The sequence below is a fragment of the Dipodomys spectabilis genome, unplaced genomic scaffold (assembly GCF_019054845.1).
Source record: "Dipodomys spectabilis isolate Male_0828 unplaced genomic scaffold, ASM1905484v1 ptg000119l, whole genome shotgun sequence".
Taxonomy (NCBI): domain Eukaryota; kingdom Metazoa; phylum Chordata; class Mammalia; order Rodentia; family Heteromyidae; genus Dipodomys; species Dipodomys spectabilis.
This window is the reverse complement of record NW_024870796.1, coordinates 2324745-2352221: the sequence shown is the minus strand read 5'-3', so window position 1 is coordinate 2352221 and position 27477 is coordinate 2324745. Positions and strand designations below refer to the sequence as shown.

Sequence of the window (27477 nt, the reverse complement as noted above, 5' to 3'; positions counted from 1 at the left end):
CTGGCTTCAGAGGACTAAGGTGGTGATCTCTTCTTTCCTTTGGTAGGAAAGGTCAGGAATGTGAAGGCTGGTTCTTCTTTAAAGGTCAGGTAGGATTTACAGTGAAGCTGTTAGGTCCTGGGGTTTTCTTTGTTGCTAGACTGTATTCCTGCTTCAGTCATTGCTCGTTGTAGACCTATTTAAGTGTCCTCTGTTCAATTTTCATGGGTCAAGCTCATCTAGAAATGTGGCCATTTCTTCTGAATTTTCTAGTTTATTTGCATGCATGTTTTCAAAGCCTTCTCTTAGGGATTTCTTGTGTTGTACACATTTTTATGTCTGTGTCTTAGTCTCTCCTCCTTTTAGTCTGATTACCTAAGGGTCTTATTTTTCTCCTCAAAGAACCAATCTTTCATATAGTTTTTGTGGTCTCCATTTCAATGATTTTTTTTTTTTTTGCCAGTCCTACGGCTTGAATTCAGGGCATGGGCACTGTCACTGAGCTTCTTTTGTTCAAGGCTAGCACTCTACCACTTGAGCCACAGTGCCACTTCTGGGTTTTTCTGTTTATGTGGTACTGAGGAATTGAACCCAGGGCTTCATGCATGTTAGGCAAGCACTCTACCACTAAGCCACACTCCCAGCCCTCAATCATTTTTTAAGTTTTAAAAATTTATATACAGCCAAATACTGGTGGCTCACACCTATAATTCTAGCTACTTAGGAAGCTGAGATCTGAAGATTGGGGTTTAAAGCCAGCTTGGGCAGAAAAGTCCCTATGAGACTCGTCTTCAAATAACCACTATAGTTCAAACCTCACTTCTGCCCAAAACAAAATGAATTTTAAAAAAGGAAAATAATGTGTTGGTGAGGATATAGAGAACATTGTTAGTGGGAATGTAAAATAGGGAGTTTGGAAGATCCCATTTAAAATAATTATACATGAGTTGTAGTAGGGGTTCATTGTGACATTTTCATACAGAGAAACAATGTATCCTTATCAACCTCCCACCTCTTAATCTTCCACATCACTGTCTCCATTCTTGAAACACTTTCAATGGATTTTATTCAACAATAAAGTAAATTAGAAAAAAACAACTTGAAATTATAAGCAACTCAAGTATCCTTCAATGTCAGACTTGAGGAGCATATTGTAGTATATATATTTTTATAATAGATGCAATATGGAAAGCAATGAGTTCTGCTGCTGAACTAACATGGTGAAGGTTGAATGACAGAAGCCAATTATAAAAGTATATAACACATAGAGTATCATTCGAGTTACGTGAAGCTGCAAACCATACTAAATGGTGGTGTTTAGGGAATGTACTTAGGTAACAAATGTAAAAATGAATGTGGGGGTGAGAAGGGGTGCAATAAAGTCAAAAGAATAATACCTGAAGGAGGACTAGCTTAAGGATCTAGGATGGTATTTGGGGTGTTAGCAAAATTCCATTTCCCTTCTTTGGCAGAAGCTACACGTGTATTACTTTACAATAACATGTTAGGGCCAGGTGCCAGTGGCTCATGCCTGTAATCCTAGCTACTCGGGAGGCTGAGATCCAAGCGAGTATTGTTGTTCAAAGCCAGCCCAGGCAAAAAAGCCCATGAGATTCTTAGCTCCAATTAACCACCAGAAAAACCAGAAGTGGCGCTGTGGCTCAAGCGGTAGAGCACTCCCCTTGAGCTGAAGAGTTCAGGGACAGTGCACAGGGCCAGAGTTCAAGCCTCACAACCCACAAAAAGAAAAAAGAAAAAACTTGTTAGGCTGACCATTGGATGAATTTTCTAGAGTATGCTCTTAAAATAAGATTTGCCAGGCACCGGTGGTTCACACCTGTAATCCTAACTACTCAGGAGGCTGAGATCTGAGGATAACAGTTCAAAGCCAGCCTGGGCAGGAAAGCCTAGGAGACTTATCTCCAATAAACCACCAGAAAACAGGTAGTGGCACTGTGGCTCAAATAGTACAACACTCACCTTGAGCTGAAGAGCTGAGGGACAGTGCCCAAGCCCAGAGTTCAAACCCCATGGCTGACAAAAAAAAAATTAAAGATTTATAATATTTTATAATCATAATAAAAGAAGTTTTAAGTGGAAGAAAAATTCTGATTTTTCTTTAAACCATATAAATCTTTCGCCTTTTACTGATAGGACTAAAATGCTATCCACCCAATGTTGAGGACTTTTGGACAATCTTTTCTTCTTACCTTTCTGGGACACTCTCAGCAACTGAGAATCTGGAGCCATACCAAGTCTGAAATCCAATCCCAGTTCTCTCTCATTTAGCCATAGGACCTTCTGCAAATTGCTTAAACTCTCTATGTGTGTCTCTTCTTCTCTGTAAAATGGGGGGGGGGGGGTGGTGATAATGGTAACTGCCTTATTGGATTGGTATGCATATCACACAGAGTCACAGTCCATGGCGTCTGTTACCATGAAAACAGCGAAATGCAGCATTGCACTGCTTCACCCTTCACAGATTCTCTTTTCCTCTGTGCCTGAAAGCACAAGGGCAGAGAGACAGCACCTGTCATGGCCTCCCAACACCCAGCACAGAACCTGAAAGAGTTCAAGCATTTGTTTCAATAGTCATGACAGAAGGTGGGCACACCTGGGGGGGGGCATTTGTGGTCCAAAGCCCAGCTCCATTCTCCCTCCCAGAGAAGTTTAGACAGGCATACCCTACAAGGAACCATCTCTCTCTGGAGTCCTGGGTACTTGGGAATCATTCACGATGATGGAAAGGACCCTTTGACTTTTTTTTTTCCCCCCTGCCAATCCTGGGGCTTGAATTCCGGTCCTGGGCACTATCTCCAACCTTCTTTTGCTCAAAGCTAGCACATTACCTCTTGAGCCACAGCACCACTTCTGGCTTTTTCTGTGTACATGGTACTGAGGAATCAAACCCAGGGCTTCATGCAGGCTAGACAAGCACTCTACCACTAAGCCACATTCCCAACTCCTTTGACCCTTTTTTTTTTTTTCCAGGGAAAAACCCAAGGATGAACAGGGAAAATAGTTGGGAAGCTCCAATGTAGCTCCATCTGTAACTTAGCAGGGTCATGAATCCTAGATAGCTCAGGATAAACCCAGTTCTGACAAGCTGTGCACCTCAAGGGAGGGGTGAGGGGGGATAGGAAGGGGAGAAGTTGGGAAGGCAGCTAGGACTTTGAGCCACTCCTGCACAATTCCCTCCCCAGCTCCCTCTTCTCTGTGTCTAAGGCTACTGCTGACTCATCCGTGGTCAGTGACGTGAATGTAAATGCCTCCTCATGTACAAAGTCCTTTCAAAAACATTCTTTTCCTCAACAGTTCTGTGAGTTAATCACCCTTCTTCCATAGTACGAGATGAGACTGATACAAAAAGCTCAGATCAAGATCAACCCTCTCCTCCCCACACCCTTGTGCATTCCGTGTTGACCTTTCTAGGGGCTGCAAAGTGACCTGGGGAAGACTCAGTTTGGGGATCAGATCCAAAGTGGGAATCCAGCTCAATCAATACTGCCTCCCTTGAGGGGGATCTCATGTATTCGGTGCTGTTAGGTTGACACAAGGGCATGTGACCAGGGGCACAAAGCATCCTGGGAGGTTATCTAGGAAGTCAAAGATTCCCAGAACCTAACATCTCTGTGGCTCCAAGCAGACAAGTGAAGGCATTTTAAGGTTTTAGAGTCGAGGAATGAGGATGGAAGAATTCTGGAGTGGGCAATGGGCCTTTCAATATATAGCTTTTTGGATGAACACAAGCAATTCTAGGACTCTGGGGAGCTGGAAGACAGGCTTAGAACTCACGGGGACATGTTACTTAACTAAAATCAGACCCCCACCGAGTCACTTCACTAGCCTAGACAGCAGGAAATCACACTACTAAGGTAGGTCATAAATTGTCCCTAGTTCATTTCTGGAATCTGTCTTGGCATCTCCTCTCTTAGTTAGTTGAATAAAATTCAATTAGTCACCAACCCATATATTCTGGCTGAAACTGGATAGACCTCAAACCTTTTCTGTTCTCTGGTAGACATCTGGTCTTCACAATAAGATGGAACTACCTCATACAGAAGCCAGGACAAATGGCTCCAGCACCAAACCAAGCTGAGAAAGCAGAAGTGCTACCATTCACCCTTCACACATATCACACACACACACACACACACACACACACACACACACACACACACAAAACAACAACAAAAAAAGTGACCTCTTTTACTTCACCAGGGAGCAGCTGGTCTGATTTGGGGGGAAAGATGGCACCTCAGTGTGAATTAGTGTCTGGTAGGAATGTGGGTGTATGATATACTATATCCTGGCCCTCATCCCCAAAGTACAGGTGTGTCCAGGACCAGATGTGTGATCCTGCGCAGAGCTAAGGCTGCCTTAGTTCCCACTGCATCTAGTTTCTCAAAAACTTTATCTAAACAATTTAATCCTGGGGCTGGGAAGGTGGCTCAGTGGTAGAGTGCTTGCCTTGCATGCATGAGGCCCTGGGTTCGATTCCTCAGCGCTACATAAGCAGAAAAGGCTGGAAGTGGCACTGTGGCTCAAGTGGTAGAATGCTAGCCTTGAGTTGGAGAGCTGAAGGGTAGCACCCAGAGTTCAGGCCCCACTACCAGCCAAAAAGAAAAAAAGAACAATTCAAGCCTGTTGCCAATGGCTCACACCTATAATCCTAGCTACTAAAGAGGCTGAGATCTGAGGATCATGGTTCAAAGCCAGTCTGGCAGGAAAGTCCATGAGACTCATCTCCAATAAACTACACAGAAAAATCAGGAAGTGGCTTTGTGGCTCAAGTGGTAGAGCGCTAGCTTTAAGCAAAAGAAGCTCAGGGACAGCGCCTAGGCTGAGTTCAAGCCCCAATTCAGGCCTGGAAAAATGCCAGGCAGTACCAAGTTGGAAGGCAGGAAGGAAGTAACAGCCATATCCTGTCCTCAAACACTCTGTGAGGCAAGTCATACATTCCACAAAAGAGCCTGTGCACACTTCTACAACTTGATTCCTAAAACCCAGTCAAGACAGGCCAGCCTGCCTGCCAGGACAAATCTTCAACGTTTATTTCCTTTTCAGCTAAGACACAGAAACTATGGGATAACCCATTATGCCATCACGGCAAACACTGAACACTGGTCTATGCAGAAAGCATACCTAGAAGATGTGAGCAGATCACAGATAGATGAGTAAGGTGCTTCAGTGTTGGCATCTCAAATGTGGGTTCTAAATTCCTCCCCTCTGGCAGCTCAAATACCTTGTCAGTCCAGCAGCATTTTCAATCTATGTTAGACATGATGCTCCAAGCCAAAGGCCATTGGATGGCAGCAGTGGAACTTGTACCGCAAACTGCAAGAAGAAATACAGTGCTACAAGGCCCTAGATGCACCAAGAATGGTCCTGCAGGCAGAGGCAGCCTTCTAGAAAAAGGGAGCCAAGGATGCTACTTTGCTAAAGTGTCAATACATGTCAGCACCCAGCAGTAAGCCTAAGAAAACTGCTGAAATGGACGCGGCATTCCTTGCAGGCAGGGTTCTACAGCTGACAGGGACTACAGGCTACTCAGGCTCACTTCCTCCCAGATGTGGGACTATGCTGTTCCTACTACATGTGGCCAGTGAAATGAAACATGCTTGGAAAAGCACTGATTTATATCTTTGCCATTTATTTTTTAAAATCTTATTCAAAATATTAAATAATACAATTTCAGATATGAAAAAAATTGCTGCAATAAAACAGTTCAGGTGTATATCCATTGTGCTTCCCTTATTGAAAGTCAGCTGTCTGCTGGAGAGGACGGTGGACGGCACTGCTACTCCAGCTCTACCCAAAGCATGTGACCACTGGCTCCTCTGGGCTTTGGTTAGCACACAGTAAAGATAAGGTTTCCATGACAACAGGGTTCAAATCACATATTTACATACTGATCAATTCTTTATGATAGAAACACAGGCTAAAGTGAAATATAGTAAATAATTTCCAGTTGCTGTAAACAACCAACAATAAAACAAGATAGGCCTGGGAAGATCAATGTGCATACATACATATATACTTGTATACATACATATATGCGTGTACACAATGTATACTATGTATGGATGGATATATATCCTTTAAGTTTACAAACCACTTCTAGTAATTTTAATTTGAAAGGCCTATATATATTAAATGATATATTTAAATGATAATGACCTAAAAGTTTATTCCATCTTATTACACAGTAAGAAACAAAGTGAACAAATGTAACTTTAAACTCTTCCCATTGCTTGAAACCTTTGAGACCAGAGCTACAAATGAACTGCTAAAATTAACTGTTCACGCATTTAGTTCTTTATCAGTTTTCACCTCTAAATTTAATTCAGTAATTCAAACCAAAAACTGCTATCTATATGATATTTTATCTTATGTTCACTGCAAACTATATTCTCTTTTGCCAGAGTTTCTGACATATTTAATGTGTTGCCTAAAACTGTGGTCAGATTGAACAAGATCACTATTTTGTGTTTTAATTCCCTAAAAATATCCAGAGTTCTCTTAAGAGAAAAAAAGTATTACTTTAATGCAAAACATTATCACACATAATACCCTTGTACTTTACAGTGTGGGACCAATAAGAAATAAGTGCTTTAAAAAATAGCATTTGGATGGCAAAGAGTAGATCTGAATCAGCAGTATTATATATGTTAGAATTTTTTTTAAGTTTGGAATCTTTTACAAGTAGTATTAATTTCAGAAAAAACAATAAATGGAAAATAATAAAAACTGTAAATATAAGGTGATGCTTAACTCATACTTTGGACACCTGATTAATTCAGCTCTAAAAGTATTTGTGACATTTAATTTCCAAAGCACCAAGGCAAAAGAGAGATCCACCTCTCATTTAAGTACCAAATGCCTGTGGCAAACATCTGCACAATATCATATATAAAAAGTCAAGCAAATAAAATGACATAATAAGCAAACTCAAATCACAGTGCTTTAAAAAATATAATCATTGGTAATCTTTAGAGAAGGCATAGCCTCATTAACATTCTGGTCTAGACGATGATATTCCACTGTTTTGGAACAAAGGCCATCCCGCCATTTCCTGCTTTGAACTAGAAGGAAAATCTGGAATAAAATAACATTAATTAGATATGCAAAAGAGAAAACAGAAGATATATTAAAACTTTTTGTAGCAAGTTCTCTCCTTCTCTCTTTCTCTGTCTCTCTTCTAGGTTCCCAATCACAAAAATGAAGTAACATCAAAAATACTATGTTGTTTTCTATCTTGTTAACAAGATCAGACAATGCTTCTGAAATGTCAGGATACTCAAAAGGTTTGGGAAGACTCCATTCCATTGGCTCTATCTTCAGAGCCTGAGCTTAGAACCTGAGGTGGAGCCCAGGAGCCTGTGTGTTTCATTAATGCCTGAGTTCATAATAAAGAAAGCTAGGCACCAAACACTGACTCCAATACTTACAAAGCTAGGAACACAGCTCAGTAACCACAAATAACTCAGTTTCTTTGCTGATTTCTATTGTTAGATTCACTGATTCTCAAAGGTAGAGGGGCATTTTGAAATTATTTGGCCCAGTTTTCTCATTTCCAAGTAACAAAATCAAGGTCTTCCAGAGGAAGATGGCTTACAAGAAATCACAAAGCCAGGGAATGGGTTCGATTCCTCAGTACCACATAAGCAGAAAAAGCCAGAAGGGCGCTGTGGCTCAAGTGGTAGAGTGCTAGCCTTGAGCAAAAGAAGCTCAGGGATACAGCCCAGGCCCCAGGACGAGAGAGAGGAGAGAGAGAGAGGAAAGAGAGAGAGGAGAGGGAGGGAGGGAGAGGGAGGGAGGGAGAGAGAAAAAGAGAGAGAGAGAGAGAGTGTACACACTGGGCGCTGCTGGCTCTTGCCTATAATCCTAACTACTCAGGAGGCTGAGAATCGAAGTTCAAGGACAGCCCGGGCAAGAAAGTCTGGGAGACTCTTATCTCCAATTAACCACCAGAAAACCTAAAGTGGCTATGTGGCTCAAGTGGGAGAGCTCTGGCCTTGAGCTGAAGAGCACAGGGACAGTGCCCAGGCCCAGAGTTCAAGCTCCACAATCAACAACAACAACAACAAAAAAAACAAACAAACCAGAAATCACAAAGCAAGCTACAAGTCAAGAATTAAGATTTCCTGAGCACTAACTATTAAAAAGGAAATATGTGCTTCATTCCCCACTAAGACTTTTGAAATGTTCAACTGCTCAACTCTGGGACTGTGATGAGTTGTGCCCTCATGTTAAATGAACCACCTATCTATGCCTCATTTGCCTCATGGAACCAAACAAACACCAGCACAGAAATGCTCACTACAATATTATTTCTGAACCAAAAAGAGAAATAACCTAAATGTCTAACAGGAAAATAACTGAATTGATTCACCACACTTTTTAAATATTATAAAAAATGCTCATGATTTATTAGACAAAAATCAAAATACAAAACTCTATGAGATATGAAGCTGGGCACTAGTGGCTCACACCTATAATTCTAGCTGAGATCTGAGACTCAAGGTTCAAAGCTAAGCCCAGGCTGAAAACTCTGTGACACTCTTATCTCCAACTAACCAGTAAATTAAAGCTACAAGTGGAGATGTGGCTCAAGTGGTAGAGCATCAGTCTTGAAAGAAAAGGCCAAAGGAGGGCATAAAGACCTAAGTTCAAGCTCCAGTACTAGCACCAAAAAAAAAACCAAAAAAAAAAAACACAAAAACTATCTAAAAGTTGTAACATACATATACATTTATATTTGTAGACCAGGAACACATTAAATGTTGTATAGGCTATATTCAATTTTTCCTCAATGTCTCCAAAATCATTTTTTGTTTGTTTTTTTGTTTTCGTTGGTCATGGGGCTTGAATTCTGGACCTGGGCACTGTCCCTCAGCAATTCAGCTCAAGGCTAGCATTCTACCACTTGAGCCACAGCATCACTACACATTAAATGTTAATAATGCTCTAGATAGTAATGAGTTGCTTAAATTCTTTCTTTTCCCCTGAGTACTGCCCTTAAACTGCTAGCACTCTAGCACTTGAACCACAGCACCATTTCTGGCTTTTTCTGTTTATGTGGTGTTTATGTAGTTCTGAGGAATCGAACCCGGGGCTTCATGCATGCAAGACAAGCACTCTACCACTAAGCCACATTCCCAGCCCTTTCTTTGATTTTCTTGAGACCAGGTCTCATTATGTAGTTCAGATTATACTAGAATTCACTATGTAAACTGGTCTCAAATGTATGATTCCCCCAGCCATAAACTCCTGAATCCTAGGGTATAGATATGTGCCAGTATACCCAGCCTAAATTTTACTAAGCTCTTGTATTTTCTTAATTAGATAAAATAAACATGTAATACTTTCATAACCAGAAAAGCTACTGCAAAATCACTGGGGTCAACAATAAAAGGTAAAATTAGTAAATAAACTTTCTTGCTCCACAAGTATTTCCACTGGAACAGTGATACTAGATAAACCATTTTTTAAAAAATCACCAGGGAGCAAAGTATAATGACACATACCTATAATCTTAGGACTCAGGAGGCTGAAGCAGGAGAATCATGGGTTCCAGACTAGCCTTGACCACACAGAAAGATCTTGTCTCAAAACACATGCACCCATGTACACGTGCACGCGCGCGTGCGCGCGCGCGCGCGCGCGCACACACACACACACACACACACACACACACACACACACAAGTGAGCTTTGACTTTGTCCGTTCAAAGAAATAAAGACTTTTTTTATCTTTTAGCAGTATGGGGATTAAACTCAGAGAGCCTCACAGTTGCTAGGCAGGTGCTCTACTACTTGAGCTATGCTGCCAGCCTAATTCTTCCTCTATTGTCTGTAATTTGTTCAAATACATCATAGATTTATAAACTGATTAGACACCCAACTTTTTACCACCACTTTTAACCTGACTAAAAAGTAATTTGAAAATAACTGATAGTAAAACTAAAAGGACTTAAAAAGTCTCAAACTTACCTTCCTTTTGTTGTGATATGTAACATAAACAACAGCAATACAAAAAGCAAAAATAATAAGGTGGAAAAAGAAGTGGCTATCTTCCTCTTCTACTTCTGAGGATGGGGCCTTAAAAGATTTCACTGACTGTTCGATTTCCATATAACCCCTGTTTTCTTCCAAAGTCTCATCAGGCTCATCGTCCCTGGGGCTGGTGGTCCAGTCATAGTCTGGTTCTCCATAATCCCCATTGTCCAGAGAGTCTTTGACGGTAGATGGAGAACTATTCAGTGTGAGAAGATCCTCCTCCTCCATGCTAGGATCCTCATTGTTCTCAGCCTCCTCTTGGGACAGTGAGGTAGTAGGTGAGGGACGGGGAGCTACAGATGTTCCTCTACTTTTCCCTGTACTAGTTGGAGGAGGGAGAGTGGTACTGATTTGAGAAACAGAAGGTTTGGTTTTGTTTTCCTGTGAGAAAGTATTCGTGTTTGAAGAAGAAATATCTGTATTTTGTACAGGTTGGCCAGTGGGCTCTGTTCCTAATACATAGGAAATAAAGATAAACATTATATAAGAATCTCCACCTTTAACTCCACTAAGCAAAAAGCTTCTGTACCCATTTTCACTAAGCATTCCTCTTTGCTAAGAGTTATAACTTTCTGCAAGGTAGTTAAATTTCAATGGCTATCTGTTATATTTCTTTAGTCTCTTGACTGCCTGGCTCATGGATTTCACTACCACAACTGGTCCCTTACTGCTATTGTTAAGTGACAGTTGCTTTGCCAGATAGTAACAATGTGCAGCATAATATCTGTAGCATAGCCTGTACTGAAAAAAGAGTCAGATCTAAATGCCCATCCCCACATTGTTTTCCTTTAACAGAGGCTGGACTTCATCACCATTTAAGATCACTCATCCCAGAACAGATGGAGAGGTGGCCTGATCCTGGCTCAAGCAGATCACACACAAAAAATAAAAGATAAGGAATTCTGACCTAATACTTTCAACACTATATAACAAATTTAAGCTATAGCCAGAGGCTGGTGGCTCACATCTGTAATCCTAGTTACTCATGAGTCTGAGATCTGAGGATTAAGGTTAGAAGTCTGCCCAGGCAGGAAAGTTTATCTCCAATAAACTATTGAGAAAAAGCTGGAAGTGGTGCTGTGGCTCAAGTGGTAAAGCAAGTGGTAAATGTTAGCCTTGAGCACAAAGAGGCTCAAGGACAGCACTCAGGCCTTGAGTTCAAACCCTAGAACTGGAAAGAAAGAAAGAGACAGAGAGAGAAGCTATACGCTGCTATAGATATCATTTCTAAATGATATTTGAACTGAAAGACTCCTTCCTTCAAATTTAAAAGAAAAAATGATACAAAGGAAGCAGAAGGAGAAAAATCCTTAAAGACAAGAATTAGAAATTGAAAGCTAAGTGACAACTAGACAAATTTTAAGATTGAGGAAGGCAATGTAGGTATAGGAAATGGCACCAAAACATATAAATTATTTTACTGTGCTGCTACCTATTCAGCACAGTGCGTTTACTGAAGTACACAAAAGGATCCGTCACATCCATCCCAGGGGACCATGCGGAGGCAGGCAGGCACAGAAGAAAGATTATTACAAGGTTTATTAGAGGAGCCATATGTGCCCCGGAGAGAACGCACATGGTAGCCTCCACTATCTAGATAGTAGTGGGGTCTGGGATAGGAAGTGAGGTAGATGGGAGTTCAGGTGGGTCTGGGTGGAGAGAGGGAAGATACAGCTGTATGGCAGGAACGGAGGGCAGGGAGGAGGCTCAGGTCTGGGTGGAGCTGAGGAACAAAGGTGGGCATAATGCTTACAGTACATGAAAAAATTTAACCATTAGGGACACAAATTAAAACCACAAGCCAGGCACTGGGGGCTCATGCCTGTAATCCTAGCTACTCAGGAGGCTGAGATCTAAGGCAAACTGTGAAGGGCATATACAGATATCCGAATACTCTTTGTATATTTGTTTTTATGTGAACTTAAAAACTTGTCTAAAGATCAGAGGTTAACAGGTGAAAAAAAATACAGCAGAGGGGCCCATCAGCTACACTGGACAGTGATGAAAATAAGCCACTCATGGGCAGCTATGGGAGGGAAGGAATGAGAAAGAAGGAACAGCTTACACTAAACAAAAGGAAATGTACATATCACCCTGTTTGGAAGAAATAGTGTACTGTCAAAGTTTGTGGAGTTCACAAGCCTTATAGGCCATGATGATAACAATTTGCCTTGTGAAGGTTAAAATGTGTTTGTGACTTTAGCTAAGTATCACTATCCCACAGTATTATGAAACTTATGTAACCACAATCTCAATAAAGTAATTTAAAAAAAAAAAACTTGTCTAAAAAAGTCTGTTCTAGGGCTGGGAAGGTGGCTCAGTGGTAGAGTTCTTGCCTTGCATGCATGAGGCCCTTGGTTCGATTCCTGAGCACCACAGAAGCAGAAAAAAAAAAGCTGGAAGTGGCCCTGTGGCTCAAGTGGTAGAGCACTAGCGTTGAAGTGAAGAGCCGAAGGACAGTGCCCAGGTCCAGAGTTCAGGCCCCACGACCGACAAAAAGAAAAAAAAAAAAGCAAACCAGTGAAAAAATAGACTATTATGGCATTTTCCAAATTTTAGTCATTACTCTACTGATACCTTCTTATGATATTAAGTTCATATTAATGGCACTTAAGGCTACTGATTTCCAACAGTCATACTTAAATAACAAGGAAGTATTTTCAATAATTCTGAAGGTAAGTGTCAATGAATACAGTATTGATTAGTAAAAGCAATGATAAACAATTCTGGGCTGGAAGTGGTGCTGTGGCTCAAGCCACAGAGCGCTCGCCTTGAGCTGAAGAGTACAGGGACAGCGCCCAAGCCCAGAATTTAAGCCCCACGACCAACAACAAAAAAAAAATTCTGGGCTGGGAATGTGGCTTAGTGGTAGAGTGTTTGCCTAGCATGCATGAAGCCCTGGGTTCAATTCCTCACTACCACATAAACAGAAAACACTGGAAGTGTCCCTGTGGCTCAAGTGGTAGAGTGGTAGCCTTGAGCAAAAGAAGCTCAGGGACAGTGCCCAGGCCCTGAGTTCAAGCCCCAGGACTTGGGGGGGGGAGGGACTGGGGGGTAACAATTCAACATTCTTTAACATGTTAAATAATCATTAGAATATTCAATGTCTAAGGAGAGAAGAAAAAAGAGAAGCAAAAAAAAAGTCTTTTCCTCAATGCTGTATAATTACAAAAGTCTCCCATCACTTGTTTTTCTTTTTTTTTTTGTCGGTCCTGGGGCCTGAACTCTGGGCCTGGGCGCTGTTCCTCAGCTCCTCAGCTCAAGGCTAGCGCTCTACCACTTGAGCCACAGCACCACTTCCAGCTTTTTCTGCTTCTGTGGTGCTGAGGAATCAAACACAGGGCCTCATGCATGCAAGGCAAACACTCTACCACTGAGCCACCTTCCCAGCCCCAACATCACTTGTTTTTTGTTTTGTTTCATAGCCAGTCCTGGGGCTTGAACTCAGGGCCTGGGCACTGTCGCCAAGCTTCTTCTGCTCAAGGCTAGCCCTCTACCACTTGAGCCACAGTGCCACTTCTGGCTTTTTCTGTGTATGTGGTATTGAGGAATTGAACCCAGGGTATCATGTGTGCTAGGCAAACACTCTATCACTAAGCCACATTCCCAGCTCACACATCACTGGTATCATATCCCAAAAGATAGCAGTTCAAAGCCAGCTCAGGCAGGACAGTCCATGAGACTCTTACTTCCAATTAATCGCAACAAAAGAAATTAAAATCAAAATTGCTACGTATCTATCAGCCTGGCTAAAATAAAACCTAATAATGACAATATCAAAAGGTGGTAAGGATGCAGAGAAAACTTGTTACTGGTAAGAAGGCAAAATAAAATAACTACTCTGGAAAACAATTTAGAAGCATGTCAAAAAAAACAACTTATCTACGCAACTAGCATCTAAGTCAAAATTTTACTCTTGGACATTTATCCCAGAGAAACAAAAATGCACGTTAAGGCAGAAACCCATACACCAATGTTTATAGCAGGTTTATTCTTCTTGGTGGTGGTCGTCATCGTGGGGATTTAAGTCAGGGCCTCTGGGCGCTGTCCCTCAGCCTTTTCAGCTCATGGCCAGCGCTCTACCACTTGGAGCCACAGCGCCACTTGCAGTTTTCTGGTGGTTCGGTGGAGGTAAGAGTCTCACAGACTTTCCTGCCTAGGCGGGCTTTGAACCCTGATCCTCCCATCTCAGCCTTGGGGGTGTAATTAGGATGACAGGCGTGAGGCACCAGCTCCGGGCTTAAATCATCCTCCTTTCCGTCTACTGCATGTTGAGTTTAGGATTTTTGAGTTCGAGCCTCGGGAGGTCCAGCACAAAAATAAATCAATAGATGAAAATAAACTGGAGATTTCCACGGCCGCCATTGGGTCAAGAGGCTCGGGACGCCGCCGCCACTCCCCCTCGCCGTACATCTCCTAACCTGTCCTCCCAGGCCTTGGGAAATCCCACCATCTCGGACCTCTCCCCGCCCCACTAGCCCCCCTACCCCCCCCCCAGCACCCGCTCCTCGCCCCGGCCGCCCAGAGACGGCTCGGTCCGCTCGGGACACCCGGAAGCGCCTTCCCCGGCCCGGCCCGGCTCCCGACCGACCCCGCGCCCCGGCCCTCGCCGTCTCCTCACGCCCGTCGGGCCACCGCGTCCCCTTTACCAGCAGGCACGGCAGAAGCCAACAGAAGCGCCAGGACGAGCGGCCCCGCCAGGCCGCCGGGGACCCGGATGCCCAACACCGGCAGCAGGTTGGTTGGCATGGCCCCTCTCATCTTCCCCAGGGCGGCAGCCGCCATAACGGAACCAGCCGGGAACCTGCGCTGTTGCTAGGTTCTGCGTCATGACGCCGGACATGCGTAAGGCGCCGCGCCCGAGCCGTCTACGTCCCAGCGTGATGACGTGGTGCCGGAGCCGCTGAAAGGGCGCCGGTCTGCCTCCCACGTGACAGGTCACTCGCGAGAGCGAACTCAAAGGAAGATGTCGATGGAGGGCAGCTGTAAGTGATGGAATTTTAATCATTCTTATCCTCCCCTGCAGTCATTTATTATCTCAACAAATACTCACTTCATAGTTCGGGTACAACAGTGAATGAACCCCAAGCATATGCAGTTTACTTCCTGGTGAGGGAGACTGTAATGTAAAGAATACATTACCTAAGATGGCAAGTATATATGTTACAGTTCTATGTATTGGTTAAGTTATATATAGCTATAGTTGATTAGTTATTAGTTTATATAGTTACCTAATTATAAACCATATATATGATAATAATAGATATAATACGCACACACGTATATGTTTATGAAGGGAAACCAGGGAAGGCAGTCCTGAAAACTAGCTTCCAGACTTTCTAAAATACACTCCTATTGCGGTTTAAATTTTGTAAGCTAAAAGCCTTGCTAGATGAAGATTCAGAAACTCCCAAGAAGTTTTGTGAGGGCCCTGACACAATGCTGTTGTTTTGCATGTTCTGTGAATGTTTCCTTCATAAACACCTACAAGCTTCCATTCATCAATTTTTAGGAAATCAATGTAGCACAAAGTCCATATTTATTGTGTCCACAGCCCTGTGTCATTTCCTCAGAAGAGTGCCGCTGTCCCCAAAGACAACCGAACTAAATCTACAAAGAAGGGCCTGTGTTCCCCATCAGGTTTCCCCACACCATTTATCTGGCCCCAGGACAGCACAGAAACACACAAACTCTTGTTAAGAAAACTAAGAAGTCATTCATCTCATTTTCAGAAGTCTACCACGAGCCCTTTGAGGGAATGGTGCCCTTACTGCAACCCTCCAGGTTAGCCAAAGCACACAATCTTGCCAAGTGCCCAGGAGTTTGAGTAGACAGAAAACACCATTCATTTTCAGGAATAAGCCGCTTCAGTCCTAACTTGTTTGGAGATTGTTTCAGACTTGAAGAAGGCTATTATAAATTTAACACACTGCAGTCCTCTCCTTTGATACTTTGCTCATTTGTCCCCATAACAAATTTGCCTCAAATCTTTTAATGAATGTTTTGCATGGTGATATATCACAACACACTGCATACAATAGGCATATAATAAATAACTTGTATGTAAAATATTTTCTCATATTCAGAGGACTCATATATATATATATATATATATATATGTATATGTATATTTCAAAATATAACAGCTGCATGTCCTTATAAGCCTGATGACATTATGACAAATACTGAGGGGCACAGTGTCTGGACAGCTTAACAAAATACTAAAAGTCTGATCATTTTTTCTTCTTTGGGAAGTATTAGGGTTTAAACTCAGGGCTTTGAGCTTATTAGACAGGCTATCATTTGAGCCATGCACCCAGCCCTTTTGGCTTTGGTCAATTTTGAGATAGGGTCTTATATGCTATTCCAGCCAGGACTGCAGTCTATTTATGCTTACCAAATAACTGGGAAGATAAGCCACCATACTCAGCATATTGGGGTCTGCTTTTACCCAGGCTAACCTTGTTTCTGACTCCTGATCTCAGCCTACCAAGTAGCATGAGCTACCTCACAAAGTTCTGATACTTTAGAAATACCACTTTCAAACATCAAAAAAGTAAAAAAAAATTCAGGGTCTGGGAATGTGGCTTAGTGGTAGAGTGCTTGCATACATGAAGCCCTGGGTTTGATTTCTTAGTACCACATACAAAGAAAAAAGCCAGAAGTGGCACTGAGGATCAAGTGGCAGAGTGCTAGCCTTGAGCGAAAGCAGATCAGGGACTGTGCCCAGGCCCTGAGTTCAAGCCCCAGTACCCCCCTCCCAAAAAAAAAAATCTGCCTAAAAGCAAAAATGGAGTTATTTGTTGAGGTTGGACAATGTGCAGGTAGAAATCACTGACATTATGGATGAAATTCTACAATCAAGTTAATTTTAAATCAGGGAGTGTCAGACTCAGAGGGATAACAGCTGTTATTTCTAAATGTGACTATCAGATGTTGATGTATGCTTACACACACACACACACACACACACACCATATTCAGTTGAAGACAAAAAAACGTGTATCAGGAACATTAAAATGGACAAATTTACACAAACATAAATTTAATTTGCATGTATGTGAACTTCTAGAGCAAACTCCAAAATGACCCCTGGCTGTGGCCTACTGGTAGAAACTTATGAATATAATGGGTTTTTTATACCTGATTAGGTTATTTCACCAAGCACGTAACTTTCTGGAAGAGAAAAATCATCCTTGGGTAGGGAGAATGCCTAATCTAATCAGCCCTTAAAAGGGACAAGGTAGCTAGGTGCCAGTGGCTTACGCCTGTAATCCTAGCCACCTGAGGATCGCAGTTCAAAGCCAGCCCAGGCAGGAAAGTCCATGAGACTCTTATCTCCAATTAACTACCAGAAAAACACAAGTGGTGCTGTGGCCCAAGTGGTAGAGCACTCACCTTGAGTTGAAGAGCTGAGGGATAGCACCCAGGCCCAGAGTTCAAGCCCACAACCAACAACAAAAACAGGGGTGGGGGGAAGGGGGACACGGTAATGGCTCATTCCTGTAATCCTGGATATGCAGAAGGCTGAGAGCTAGACAGTCAGTTTGAAACCAGAAAAAGTCCTTGTCACTCCCTCTACAATTAACTAGCAAAAATAATCCTTTACCAGATGTATGGTTCAAGTGGTAGAGCACCAGCTGTGAGCAAGAAAGCTGAGAGCATAAAGCTCTGAGTACTGACACATAAAGAAAAAAGGATGAGATCTTCCTGGAAGAGATTTCAAGTATAAGAGGAATTAGACAGGAGCAGTTTTTGTATTCTTGGTACTAGATATAAAGATAACATTCTGGTGTGCTCCAGGCCCAGAGAATGGTCCCGAGCTGTTGACAAGGAAATAAGGACTTCTACGCTACAACCAAAAAAGGACTCCTGCTAAACCATGTGGAGGATGTCAAGCATTTTGCTGATGAGAACAAAACTTGGTTGGCAACTCAGTTTCAAGCATTATGAGAACCTGTGCAGAGCCCACACACCTGCCCAGGCTCCTGCAAAAAATATAAACAAGTGAAGGTTTTATGATTTGCTTTGGAATAGGGTCTGGCTATGTAGCCCAGTCTGGCCTCAAAAATCACAATCCTGCCAGGTGCTGGTGGCTCGCACCTATAATCCTAGCTACTCCGGAGGCTGAGATCTGAGGATGACAGTTTGAAGCCAGGCAGGGCAGGAAAGTCCATGAGACTCTTATCTCCAATTGGCCACCAAAAAAAAAAAGGGGAAGTAGTGCTGTGGCTCCAAGTGGTACAGCACCAGCCTTCAGCAAAAAAGCTCAAGAACAGCATCCAGCTCTGAGTTCAAGCCCCACAACTGACCAAAAACACAACAACAACAACAAAAACAAACAACTCACAACCCTAACAGGTATATAGTCTTTTGTATAATGAGAGAAAAACCAATAAGGGAACAACGAATAAATCAAAACCAATGCTCTGTTCATTTCTATTTTTATTAATAATGACAACAGGAGGGTGAGGTTTCAATATTTTATTCAAGTTTTATTTTAAGTGATGTTAATTACAGCATTGGAAGGGGAAGGACCTAATTCCACACAAAATGGAAGACTCTATAATGTACCCATTAAATTGCTAAAAAATAAATTGAGTGGTGAGAATATAACAGAAGTCCAATTTAGATTTTTAGTGTTGTCACCATGTGATTACAGTCATACAGGCTCTTTCCAGTGTGTATCTGGAGCTCCTGGAAGTGATTTCAAACTCCGTGCAAGGGTGAAAAGAAAAACCACAACACGAAAAAGAATTATGTCCTGAATTATTGGCTTCATCATACCCACCCTCTCCACCCAAAAATGGCACGAAAAGAAATAACTAAAACACCCTGCTGACTACTTTTGGTTGTAAAAGAGGTTGGATGATGGGCTAGGGTGGAAACTGGGGCATGAAGATCTGTCTGAAAAGTCCCTTTCAGATGAGTCTTACACACCATCGAGCAATGAGAACTTCTCATCAATAAGAGTTAAGGAGAGCAAGGTTCAAATCTCAGGAAGTCACAATTTCATTCACTGACTCAATACAGATTAACAAAGAACCTACAGTTCATTATTAGTTTCCATTTGCCGCAATTCCTAGATTTAAAAACGAAGAAACCTGGCATCTTTAGAGGGGCTACTAAGTTCTCCCCTATGCTACAGCTGAAAGGATCTTTTTTGGAATCGGGTTTCTTCTGTAACACCTTAAAGCTGAATCATCTTTAAACCTGGAGATCTAACATAATATTTAGCATTCTTGCATCCCAAACAGACAACATTAAAAGGTACACTAAATTCTGAAGGTAGCTATGCTGCTTAAAATTAACAATTGTACAGTATTCATTTATGCTTGAAATTCCAGTCCTAGACCAAGCTTGTGGCCGCCGGCGTTGACATTTTTGCCATCCAGCAGAGCTGACAGCGTCAGTTTGATACCTGCAGGGCAGAAGCCAGAGAGAATAAAGGGGAAAAGATGGAGGAAAGAAAAGAGAAGTTAACCCCAAATTCAGAACTTGCTCCAAACATGATTGGTCAAAGCCAAACTACCTGACTCTTGTGCTGCTCCTTTTAGAATGCCATTTGACCAGCAGATGTCCTAGCAGGAACTTACATAAGAACTAGCCCTGTTCCACAGAGCAGAGAATCTACCCAGATACACTTCTGGGCCTCCCACTTTTTTTTCCCTCTCATTGTCTCACTACAGCAATTTAGCCTGTCTCTCACTGGTACCACACAGTTTACTGCTTGCACAATCATCCCCAGAGGAAATTCCAACCCTGAATCAGGCCTGAGGCTTGGCATTCACCTTCACAGAGTGTGCATACATGCACAGCGTGCATGCACACATAAACATAATGAATGTCCTGTGAGTAGTTTGTAATCTTAAATTTAACGGGCTAATTCTCCCAAAGGCAACTTGATTCCAACATTATGTTAGTCAACCTTACAGGGTTCAAGGTGGTGGTGCTCCTGGATCTCTCACACACCACGGACTGGCCTAGCCAGCGGTGCAGAACAGCTGCAAACCACTCATTTTATTTTATTGTCTTTGGGCAATGTGATGATTTATAAGCTAGCTGTGAGGACCTATTAGAGATAAATACCACATATTTTATACACTGCAAAGAAAGGACAGGAGAAAATAGCCCCCCAAAAAACATATCTCAGTGCCAGCAGCTCACACCTGTAATCCTACTCAGGAAGCTGAGATCTGAGGATTGCAGTTCAAAGACAACCCAGGCAGGAAAGTTTGTGAGACTTATCTCCAATTAACCACCAAAAAAACCTTGAGCTATGTGGCTCAAGTGATAGAGTATCAGCCTTGAACAAAAAGGTCACGGAGAGCACCCAGGCCCTGAATTCAAGCCCCACAACCAACCAAAAAAAAAAAAAAAAATTCCTTTACAATTATCCTACTACAGGCATTTTATAAGCAATGGCATATATCAGCAAGCCAACACCCCATTTTTTTTAACAGAGAACTGACTTCTCACAGGAGTTAAGACATACCTGGCTTTAGGGTTTGAGTGTACCCTAGTCCAATCAGGCTGGAGTTGTTCACTTTGGCCTAAATAGAAAAAGAGATAAGGCCAAGCAAGTGAAAACATGAAGGGTTTTGAAATTACATCTTGAAAGTGAATAAGAGCTTTTTAATCAACCAACTCTAAGCTTCAGAATCAAATTACCTCCCCTGGTGACCACTTCCTTTATAGGATTCATTAAATTCAATTTGAAAATGTACCAAATGTAAGCACACATTTTCCTGCTCAAGTTGTTGTGCACTCTTACACTGGAAACAAAGCAAGGGAGAATGAAGGCTTTTGGCAGGCAGTATTCCTTCTAACTATTCTGTTTTGCTCATCACATCCAATCAAGTCTCTTCTGCCTGTGTTTTAATGTGCCTCATGCTAAGGAGAGAAGTTCAGTTCCCAGTTCAGGAGAACCCAACTCTCTCCAGATTAAGCAAGCAAGAACTATTTGGCAACATGAGACTTCCTCATTCCACCCAGAGCAGGGTGCAGGCTACAGTGTCCCCTGACAACAGAAATTAGCCCAGCAGGAATCATTGCAAAAACTATAACCATTCAAGCAAGACTCATGAGAAATGCTATAGTGTAAAATGACATCTGATCAGTGATTTTTTTTTTTTTGGGGGGGGGACAATCCTGGAGCTTGAACTCAGGGCCTGGGCACTGTCCCTGAGCTTCTTTTGCTCAAGGCTAGCACTCTACCACTTGAGCCACAGAGCCACTTCCGGCCTTTTCTGTTTATGTGGTACCGGGGGATCAAACCCAGGATATCATGCATGCTAGGCAAGCACTCTACCACTAAACCACATTCCCAGCCCCAATCACTGATTTCTTTATCTTTTGTTTTTCAGACAGGAGCTCCTCTGTAGCCTAGGCTGGCCTGAAACTCTAATCTTTTTGCCTCAGCTTCCCAAGTGCTTGGATTATAGACATACACTACTATGCTGATCTAAGGACTGAATTCTTTTTCTTTTTTTTTTGTCGGTCGTGGGGCTTAAACTAAGGGCCTGGGCGCTGTCCCTGCGCTCTTCAGCTCAAGGCGAGCGCTCTACCGCTTGAGCCACACCACCATTTTCAGTTTTCTAGTGGTTAAGGAGATAAGAGTCTCACGGACTTTTCTGCCCAGGCTGGCTTTGAACCGTGATCCTCAGATCTCAGCCCCCTCTGTAGCTAGGACAGGCGTGAGCCACCAGTGTCCAGCATTCTTTTTCTTTTTGTACCAGAACTAGGACCTCCTGCTCTTACCTGGCTTTTTCACACAAATCTAGTGTTCTTATTACTTGTGCTACAGCTCCACTTCTGGCTTTTTGTTGGTTAATTGGATATAAGATTCATGGATTTTTCTGCTCCACTGGCTTTGAAACATGATTCTCAGATCTCAGCCTCCTAAATAACTAAGAAAATAGGCATGAGCCAACAGCACATTGCTATGACTGATTTTTTTTTTTTTTTTTTTGCAGGTGTAGGGGGGATCATGGGCTTGAACTCAGATGCTGTTCCTGAGCTCTTTTGCTCAAGGCTAGTTCTCTAGCTCTTTAAGCCACAGTGCAATTTCTGGTTTTCTGGGGATTAATTGGAGATAAGAGTCCCACACACTTCCTGCTTGAACTGGAATAAAACTGTGATCTTCAGATCTCAGTCTCCAGGGTAGCTAGGATTACAGGCATGAGCCACCAGTGCCTGGCCTATGACTAATTTTTTTAATGTGCACTGCAGGGACTGAAAATTAAGCTGAGCATACAGAACTCTAGGTTTCAGGCAAAGCTCCCTCTGTTACATTTTGAGTCATGGAAAAAGGTCTGGTTAGCAAGTTAGCATGGTCCAATCCAGGCCCCAATGCGAACCAATACTGTGCCTTTGACTGAGTCAGTCAACCTCTGTAAGCCTCCAGTTTCTCATACATAAAAAGAGAGATAACTTGAAAAAGAAAAGAAAATTATGTCAGGCACTGGTAGGTCATACCTATAATCCTAGCTATTCATGAGGCTAAGGTATGAAGATTATTGGGGCTAAGAAGGTTGCTCAGTGGTAGAGCGCTTGCCTTGCATGCCTGAGGCCCTGGGTTCAATTCCTCAGCAGCACATAAGCAAAAAGAAAAAAGCCGGAAGTGGTGCTGTGGCTCAAGAGGTAGAGCGCTAGCCTTGAGCTGAAGAGCTGAGGGACAGCACCCAGGCCCAGAGTTCAGGCCCCACGACCAGATCCAAAAAAAAAGGTATGAAGATTATGATCCCAAGCCAGTCTAGGCAGATGAATCCCAGAAACTCTTATATCCAGTTAACCAGCAGGAAGACAGAAGTGAAGCTGTGGCTCAAGTAGTACTGCCTAGCAGCCTTGAGCAAAAAAAAAACAAAAAACTGTGAAACCAGGCACCAGTGGCTCACGCCTATAATCCTAGTTACACATACACAGGTGGCTGAGATTTGAGGATCACAGTTCACAGCCATCCAGAGCAGGAAAGTCCATGAAGACACTTATCTCCAGTTAACCACCAAGAAGCCAGAGATGGCACTGTGGCTCAAAGTGGTAAAGCACCAGCCTTGAGCACAAAAGCTTAGGACAGTGCCTAGGCCCTGAGTTCAAGCTTGAGGACTGCCAAAAAAAAGTAACAAAGGACCTCTTCCAAATGGGATTAAATACAATAACACACATGTAAAAGGCTCCCCACAATGCCTGCATCCACAGTAAGTACTATTACTATTAACATCCAGTCTTGTTTGGAACTCTTCAATCTCTTGAGCAGAAGCACTGGACTCTAGCAATCCTGTGAGATGCATGCACCCATAGGCACCCACCGAGAAGCAGGCATCAGGGTCTATCTGATACTTGGCTGCTATTCCAAAGCGAGTGTTACTATTCCCTGCTGTCCAGGCAAGATTGACAGCGGTCTCCAACTTCTTGTTCACCTTCTGGTAAATGGAGCCACCAAACTCTGTCCCATCATTCCTGAAAAACAAACACAGAACAGTTGAATGAAAACCCAACTGCCCAGGGAAATGGGACAGAGACGAGGCAGAGGCTGAATAAGTCAACCCAATGGCAGAGATGCTAGAAATAAAATAAGCTTAACCCTTGACACTGAGATCACCAGAAGCTTGCCAAACTGCACAAATCAGGTGCTAAAGTACGCGAGGCCTGATGAGAACAAGACAGAGATAAAGAAGAGTTGCAAAGGATCAGAAGGTAATTGCTTGCTTGAGCATCACTGGGAACAAAACATCCACTCATGCTGCACAGAACCTGAAGTTTGCTTTCCAATGCTCTAGAAAATAGAAGCAGCCAAGCTCGGCGCTGGTGTTCACGCCTATAATCCTAGTTACTCAAGAGGCTGAGATCAAAGCCAGAGTTCAAAGCCAGCCAGGCAGGAAAGTCTGCTGGACTCTTATTTCCAATTACCCCCCAAAATAAATAAATAAATAAATAATTTAAAAGTTGGAATTAGACCTGTGTCTGCCACTTTGACTGAAAAAGCTAAGGAAGAACATCTATGCCCTAAGTGATTTTTGTTCAAGGCTAACATTCTACTACTTGAGCCAGCTTTTAAAACCATTACTCAGGCTGGGCACTGGTGGCTCAGTCCTCTAATCCAGACACTTGGGAGGCTGAGATCTGAGAATTGCAGTTTAAAGCCAGCCTGGGCAGGAAAGTCCCTGAGACTCTTATCTCTAATTAGCCACCAGAAAACCAGAAGTGGAGCTGTGGCTCAAAGTGGTAGAGGGCTAGCTTTGAGTAAAAAAGCTCAGGGACAGTACCCAGGCCCTGATCAACAAAAATAAAATAAAAACCATTCCCTGAAGGAGATCCCTGATCAAGCTACATTACACACACACACACACACACACACACACACACACACATATACACACAGAAATCAACTTTGTGGTCTTCTACCCACAGAAGTCTGATCAATCCCCTTACCCTTCTTCCCACCACCACACTGTTATTTGCACAGTGTCATTTGCACTCTCACATGTGGAAGTTAGATATAAAATACAAGCTGGGTGCCAGTGGCTCATGCCTGTAATCCTAGCTACTCAGGAGGCTGAAATCTGAGGATCACAGTTCAAAGCCAGCTTGGACAGGAAAGTCCATGAGCTTATCAGAAAACCAGAAGTGGTGCTATGGTTCAAATGGTAGAGCACTAGCCTTGAGCTGAAGAGCTGAGGGACAGCTCCCAGGCCCTTAGTGTGAGCCCCATGATGGACAAAAATAAAAATTAAACAAACATACATGATAACATATACAAAATTATATGCATAGATGCACAAATAAATTTACTAAAGGATGTTATATTTAGGAGACGAGACCAATAGTGTAATTCCTCTGAACAATTAACTTACTGTTTAATGAAATGAATAGCAGGAAGCTAAAACACATTCTGGGATAGGGTGGGGTACACAAATGGAAAGATGAAAGATAAGCAAATGTGGTCATTCTATTCAATGTACATGATGTAAAACGAACAGTGTAACTGGAGAACATAGATGGGAAGGAGAATGAGCAGGAAGAACTGTGGAAGGAGTGATATTGACTAAAATACATTGTACTCATAACCTGAGTCGTGGAATTGAAACAACTGCTTAATAAAAAATAATTTTTAAACTGCTATTAATGAAAGAAGTAGTTTACAAACTAACGCCTTACTGGGCTAAGTTTAAGTTGCCTATTTAGTGACCTCTAGTGGGAAGAATAAAACTCAGTAAAGTTGAAACCATAATTGCCACAGGTTAATTTGCTCAAGAAATAAAAACCAGATTTTTTTTTTTTTGTACCAATCCTGGGGCTTGCTTGAACTCAGAGCCTTGGCACTGTCCCTAAGGTTTTTCCCTCAAGGCTAGTGCTCTACCACTTGAGCCACAGTTCTACTTCTGGCTTTTTTGTAGTTAATTAGAGATAAGAGTTTCACAGACTATCCTGCCTGGGCAGGCTTTGAACTGCAATCCACAGATCTCATCCTCCTGAGTAAACTAGGACTATAAGCGTGAGCCACAGGAACCTAGCTATTTTTATACTTGAAATGTTCATTTTCCTCAGCCTAAAAATCATCACTGTCCTTCAAAACTCAAGACTGATCAGGGGCTCTCTCTAACCTCTAACCTGCCACCTTCTCTTTTCTTCACTATACAGTCTGGCAGTTGCTAAACTATTAAATGTCCATGGTGCTGAGAAAACCCTTTACACTGCACTAATAATCATCTCATCTGTCTACCACAAATCTATTTCATCAAGCACAGCATTATGCCAAGCAGAGAAATATATCTACCCACCTCCATCTTGCACCCAGAAAACTGCAGCAATGGCTCACCCCTCTGGACTCATACCTCATGCCTCTGCTGTCATTACCCAGTCATCCTGTGTACACACCAGGGTGGTACGTGTGCTTCCCAGAACAAAAGAACCAAAGACAGCCAGTATGGGTAGGTTGGTAGGTAGGAAAAACAAAAATGCTCAAAAGCCATTTGGTTCATCGAGTGCCAACAAATTCACATTACAATAATTAATAATTGAGTTTAGGATAAATAAAGCTGGGCACCAGTGGCTTATGCTTGTAACCCTAGCTATTCAGGAGGCTGAGATCTGAGGATCATGGTTCAAAGCCAATCCATAAAGGAAATACCAAGTGGAGTTGTAGCTCAAGTGGTAGGGTGCCAGCCCTGAGCAAAAAGCTAAGGGATTGAATAGTGTCCGGGTCCTGAGGTCAAGCCTTAGTACTGAAACAAAATAATAATAATAATGATAGTGACAGTGAAAAATGGCTCCCCTTTCACACACATACACTCAAACCCCACACTCAGCCACTTACACATTAGTGTGAAGCTGGAATTCATCCGTCTTGTAGCCAACAGCAAAGTTGCTCTGGGTCACTCGGGACTTTGCAGTTTCAAAATTCATCTGGTAGCCTGCCAGCCAGCCCTCATAACCCAGCACCAGAGCACCCCGGATCGAAGGCCCAGCGATGTCAAAGTCCACGTCGCAGCCCAGATTGATGTGCTCACGTTTGTACCCTGTCTTGATTTTAGCATTTTTTTTCCTGAAAGAAAAGAAAGTATATTAGAATCAGAAGCTAATTCACCTTGATACAATCAATTATACCAAGAAATTTGAATTTGTTGGTTTAGGATCCCAGTTTGAATGGGAGTAAGGAGAGTTTGGACAGGGCAAGTCAGAGCAGGGCCTAGCTCTCCCAAATAGAATGCAGTCTCTCTTGACCAAATAATCTAGCCTGAAGGAAGCCAACATCACAAAGAAGGGGCATAGGCAAAGAGGCCTGGAAAACAAGGCTAAGTAAAGTCTCCTTTCCCTAGCTACTCAAGAGGCTGAGATCTAAAGATTGTAGTTCAAAGACAACCTGGACAGGAAAGTTCAATCAGCCACCAAAAAGTAGGAAGCAGCCAGGCATCAGGAGGCTGAGATCTGAGGATCGTGGTTTTCAAAGCCAGCTCACGCAGGAAAGTTTGTGAGACTAAGTCCAATAAGCCATCAGAAAACCGAAGTGGCACTGTGGCTCAAGTGGTAGAGAGCTAGCCTTGAGCTGAAGAGCTCAGAGAAGCACCCAGGCCCAAAGTTCAAGCCCCATGATGACAAAAAAAAGTGAGAAGCAGAGGTACAGTTCAAGTGGTAGAGCACCAGCCTTGAGCTTGGAAACAACTAAGCAAGACATAGAGGCCCTGAGTTCAAGTCACTATAACTGCCTCAACCAAACAAAAATAAATAAATAAAGGAATCAAACATTTTATTCTATCCTATACTAACTATACCTCACGATAACTAAACAGTTGATACAAATTTTCTCTTTATTGGAATATTGCAGCAATAATAAAGGGATTATGAAAGGATAATCACCATTTTGTAATGAATAGCCTCACATGTACAACTCAACCAGAAGTTTACAGCACTACCTTAGTCCCTCATCTCTGTAAAAGA

At 42.6% G+C, this 27477-nt stretch overlaps 2 protein-coding genes across 2 annotated transcripts in view; both read right to left on the bottom strand.

Moving 5' to 3' along the window:
* Positions 1-5612: 5612 nt before the first annotated feature.
* On the bottom strand, positions 5613-14864 carry CUNH5orf15 (chromosome unknown C5orf15 homolog). The gene is made up of 3 exons (XM_042688782.1): positions 14691-14864; positions 9976-10493; positions 5613-7077 (listed from the first exon to the last, which is right to left on the bottom strand). The coding sequence occupies exons 1-3, from the start codon at positions 14824-14826 to the stop codon at positions 6946-6948; spliced, it is 786 nt and encodes a 261-aa protein (XP_042544716.1). The 5' UTR covers positions 14827-14864; the 3' UTR covers positions 5613-6945.
* Positions 14865-18510: 3646 nt separating this feature from the next.
* Positions 18511-27477, bottom strand: part of Vdac1 (voltage dependent anion channel 1) — a 33189-nt gene continuing 24222 nt past the window's right edge. The window contains exons 6-9 of the mRNA XM_042688783.1: positions 26357-26584; positions 23349-23499; positions 20537-20594; positions 18511-19462 (exon numbers count right to left, since the gene is read on the bottom strand). Of these exons, the coding sequence (XP_042544717.1) occupies positions 19371-19462; positions 20537-20594; positions 23349-23499; positions 26357-26584 (529 nt within the window). The 3' untranslated portion in view covers positions 18511-19370. The remainder of the gene's footprint in view (positions 19463-20536; positions 20595-23348; positions 23500-26356; positions 26585-27477) is intronic.